The sequence below is a fragment of the Populus euphratica genome, unplaced genomic scaffold (genome assembly GCF_000495115.2).
Source record: "Populus euphratica unplaced genomic scaffold, PopEup_1.0 scaffold4216.1, whole genome shotgun sequence".
In the NCBI taxonomy this organism is placed as follows: domain Eukaryota; kingdom Viridiplantae; phylum Streptophyta; class Magnoliopsida; order Malpighiales; family Salicaceae; genus Populus; species Populus euphratica.
In genome coordinates, this window is record NW_011504017.1 from 3983 (window position 1) to 7509 (window position 3527).

Genomic DNA, 3527 nt, shown 5'->3' on the forward strand with positions numbered 1-3527 from the left:
GACACCACCAATTTTCAATCCCTTCAATTGGTTGAGGCCGCGAAAGAAATCTTCCAGAATATGACTTAAATTTCGACACCAGCTGATATCTAATCGAACAAGAGAATGCAGTCTTCTTTTTAAACCATCAGGAACAGACTTGAATTGATCACAACATCTAATGACTAGTGATTGAAAACGAGAAGGCCACACTTTTCCTCCATGTAAATCATCAAAGAAAAACTTCCCGCAGATCTCGATGTTCAATTCCTTCATATTTGCGTAGGATAGTGGCCAACTAATTCGAACACTTGCTTTTCCACACCAACCAATGAATACACTTACAAGAGAACACGATTCTAGAATAATAGAAGATACCAGATTGTAGCATGTAGAAATAGACAACGCCTCCAGAGCTATGCAGCTTTGAAGGCTTGGAATGGATGCCAGATTGGAACAACGCATTATGGTTAAATATTTTAGAGATGTCGCAGAGGCATGAAATTCACCAGTTATATGACTCAATGCATTACAGTCTCTGATTGTCAATCTTACAAGTTTTGATGAAAGATGGCTCATGGATGGGATGCTTTCCAACTTTGGACATCGTTCAATGTACAACTCTTCGAGGCAAGGAAATACTACTTGTACTCCACCAGCTATAGCTGCAGGTATCATCCATTCCACTAGACTACGCATGCCCATTACAGACAATCTTTTTAATATCGGGAATATTGGATTCGTTCCACTTCCACCACTGCTATAAAACTCCTGACCTATTATTTTCACACCATCCATTCCTTCTATCTCAAGAATTTCAAGATGAGAAAGATGTACTGCTGGAGGAAGTTTTTTACAGCCTTTCAATTTCAGCACCACCAAATTATTGAGTGTTGGCATCATAATCCATTGTGGGAATTCATCTCCCTGATAATTCTCAATCTCTAAGCTTCGTGTGTCTGGGTGAGGCTGGAGGCCTTCCAACACATCCTTGTAATTGATGCTGGAACTGCTGCTTTCTCTTTCTGAACTCCATACCAATACCAATGTGTTCATATTTCCTTTTCCAGACAGGTTTGCTCCCTTGGCTTCTTCTTTGTCTCTTACATGCTCCAGATTGACTATTCTCAACTTCCCTCTTAGTTCCTTCAAGCATCCCAGTTCTTCAATTTTGTGGCCCTTATCCTGCCCCACTTCAAAAAATGGCAGTGATCGAAGACCAGTTAAGCATCCAACATCAGCTGGCGTATGACTAAAGTCAACATGTCTCAAGCTTACCAAATATTCCATTTTGTTGGGAAGCTTTATCAGTGATCGGCAGTCGCTGAATCTTAAGGTTTTTTCTATCACCTATATCTTCCATCTCCCCACGAACTGATGACTCGAGCAACCCTTCAGCCATCCAAAGCTGAATCAGTTTCTCCTTTTCAATCTCAAAATCTTTAGGAAAAATAGAACAATAAGAAAAACAGCGTTGCAGAGAAGCAGAAGGCAAATGATCGAAACTTAATTTCAATATTTGTAAAAACTCGATCATAGTGTCTTGACATCTCAACAGCATCACTGTCTCTTATTGAACTCCATTTATCCTTGTCCTTTTCATAAAGCAAAATCGTCCCAAAAAATCTAGCAGCTAATGGCACTCCCCCACACTTTTTTGCAATATCTATTCCGATAGCCTCCAATTCTGAAGGAATAGACTCTCCATTTCTGGACACTATTTCACTAATAATTGACCAATATTCATTATTTGATAGTTGTTTCAGCTCATGACTACATGCAGTCGACTGACTCTCCATTATTGATGCTGTTAGTCTACTACGAGTATTAACAACAACAACATTCCTATTATTACCACTAATTTTTAATAGACAATCCCTTAAAATCTCCCACTCCCCATGTTCTTCGTTCCACACATCATCAAGTACGAGAAGAAATGTTTTAGTCTCTAACTCTTCTCGAAGATGTGTCATTATTGCATCCATTTCAGTTATCCCAGAAGTGTTTTCATCAAGAGTTAGAAGCATTTCTCGTAAAATCCTTTTATCGTCAAAACTATCAGAAACACAAATCCAAAATGTTACATCAAAAAGTTTTCTATCTATAACTTCTCGGTGCACCATTTTTGCTACAGTAGTCTTTCCGAGCCCGGCCATTCCCACTATAGGAATGACAGAAAGAACTTGTTGGCTGCAAGAACTAATCAACAAGTTAATAATTTTAGAGACATCATCCCCCCTTCCTTTGACATCTTCTGAGCTGCATAAGAAAGAGTCTGTCAGTTGAGGGGTTGTATCTGCAGATAGAACTCTAAGCCCATACGAAGTTGCTGTTTCTTGAAGCTCATCGAGGGACTCGTTGATCTTTTGAAGTTCTGCGGCCAACCTCAGACAAATTGCCATTGGGTTGGAGAGAGAGAAGAAGCTACATACCTTCCCTTTCATACTGTTTTGAGTCTCCAGCTTCCGTTGAATAATCTCATAATCAAGCTCATCCAGCACATCTTCAGCTTGGTAAGCTATGTCTCGAAGCTTATCCAACCAAACCCTCGAGTCTGCATCCGTAACTTGTCTTTTTTCTGCATCTTGTAGCACTGCCTGAATAGTGCTATATTTCAACTTCAGCTTTTCCAGCTCTCCCTTAAATCCCCACGCAATATTGATCCTCTGAGCTGCACGAGCAGCACGTGAACCAACCCTCTTCCAAATCTCCTCAGCCATATTTTCTCTCAGGTAAACTATTAATGATAAGGAAGAAATGCTTTGCAAGTTTTGGAAACAATGGAGGTGAAATTACACTCGATACTAAAAGACATCAATCTTTTATCACGTGAATTTAAAGGCTAATTTTATCTGTAGGTGGAAACTGTAGCATAACTTGTGGCTCGGGTTCGGATGATATTTTTAATAGAGTACGTTAGTCATTGTTTGAAGGAAGCAACCAGACAATTATTATTATTATTATTATTATTATAACATTTTAGACGTGGGAAAGTAGTCTAGTTTTCTCCGTGCCTTTTAGACTTTCCTCAATATTAATATACATTATTAATATATTATATTATAATAATTATTATACAATACTTTAAATGATGGGGGAATTATTATTCCCCGCGTACAATGCACGATAAATTATAATAGTAATTTATAATACATTCTTCTTCTTTTTGTATTTTTTTAATTTTTTTCCTTTTCTTGTTTTTTTCCAAAATTACCTTTTTTTTAATTTCTATTTTTTTAATTTTTTCATTTTTTTAAATTTTTTTTATTGATTTTACTTTTAAAAATTGACATGGTTAAAATTTTATAAATAAAATACTGTGAATTGCTGCGGTGTTTTTCTACATAGTTTTTTTATTTTTTAAAATTATATTTCTTAATTTTTTTAATATTGAGCTGATGAGAATATAGTTTTGTAATTTTTTTTTTAAAACATTATTGATTACTATAGTGTTTCTCTATATGGTTTTTTTATGATTTTCTCTGAAATTATATTTTTTATTTTATTTTTTAATATCAAACTGGTTAAAAATTATGATTATAATATGT

The 3527-nt window shown here is 35.9% G+C and overlaps 1 protein-coding gene across 1 annotated transcript; it reads right to left on the reverse strand.

The window, feature by feature from the left end:
• Positions 1-65: 65 nt before the first annotated feature.
• On the reverse strand, positions 66-2699 carry LOC105119968 (disease resistance protein RGA2-like). Its single transcript, XM_011018167.1, has 4 exons — positions 1509-2699; positions 1258-1411; positions 193-1172; positions 66-89 (listed from the first exon to the last, which is right to left on the reverse strand). The coding sequence occupies exons 1-4, from the start codon at positions 2697-2699 to the stop codon at positions 66-68; spliced, it is 2349 nt and encodes a 782-aa protein (XP_011016469.1).
• Positions 2700-3527: the final 828 nt, after the last annotated feature.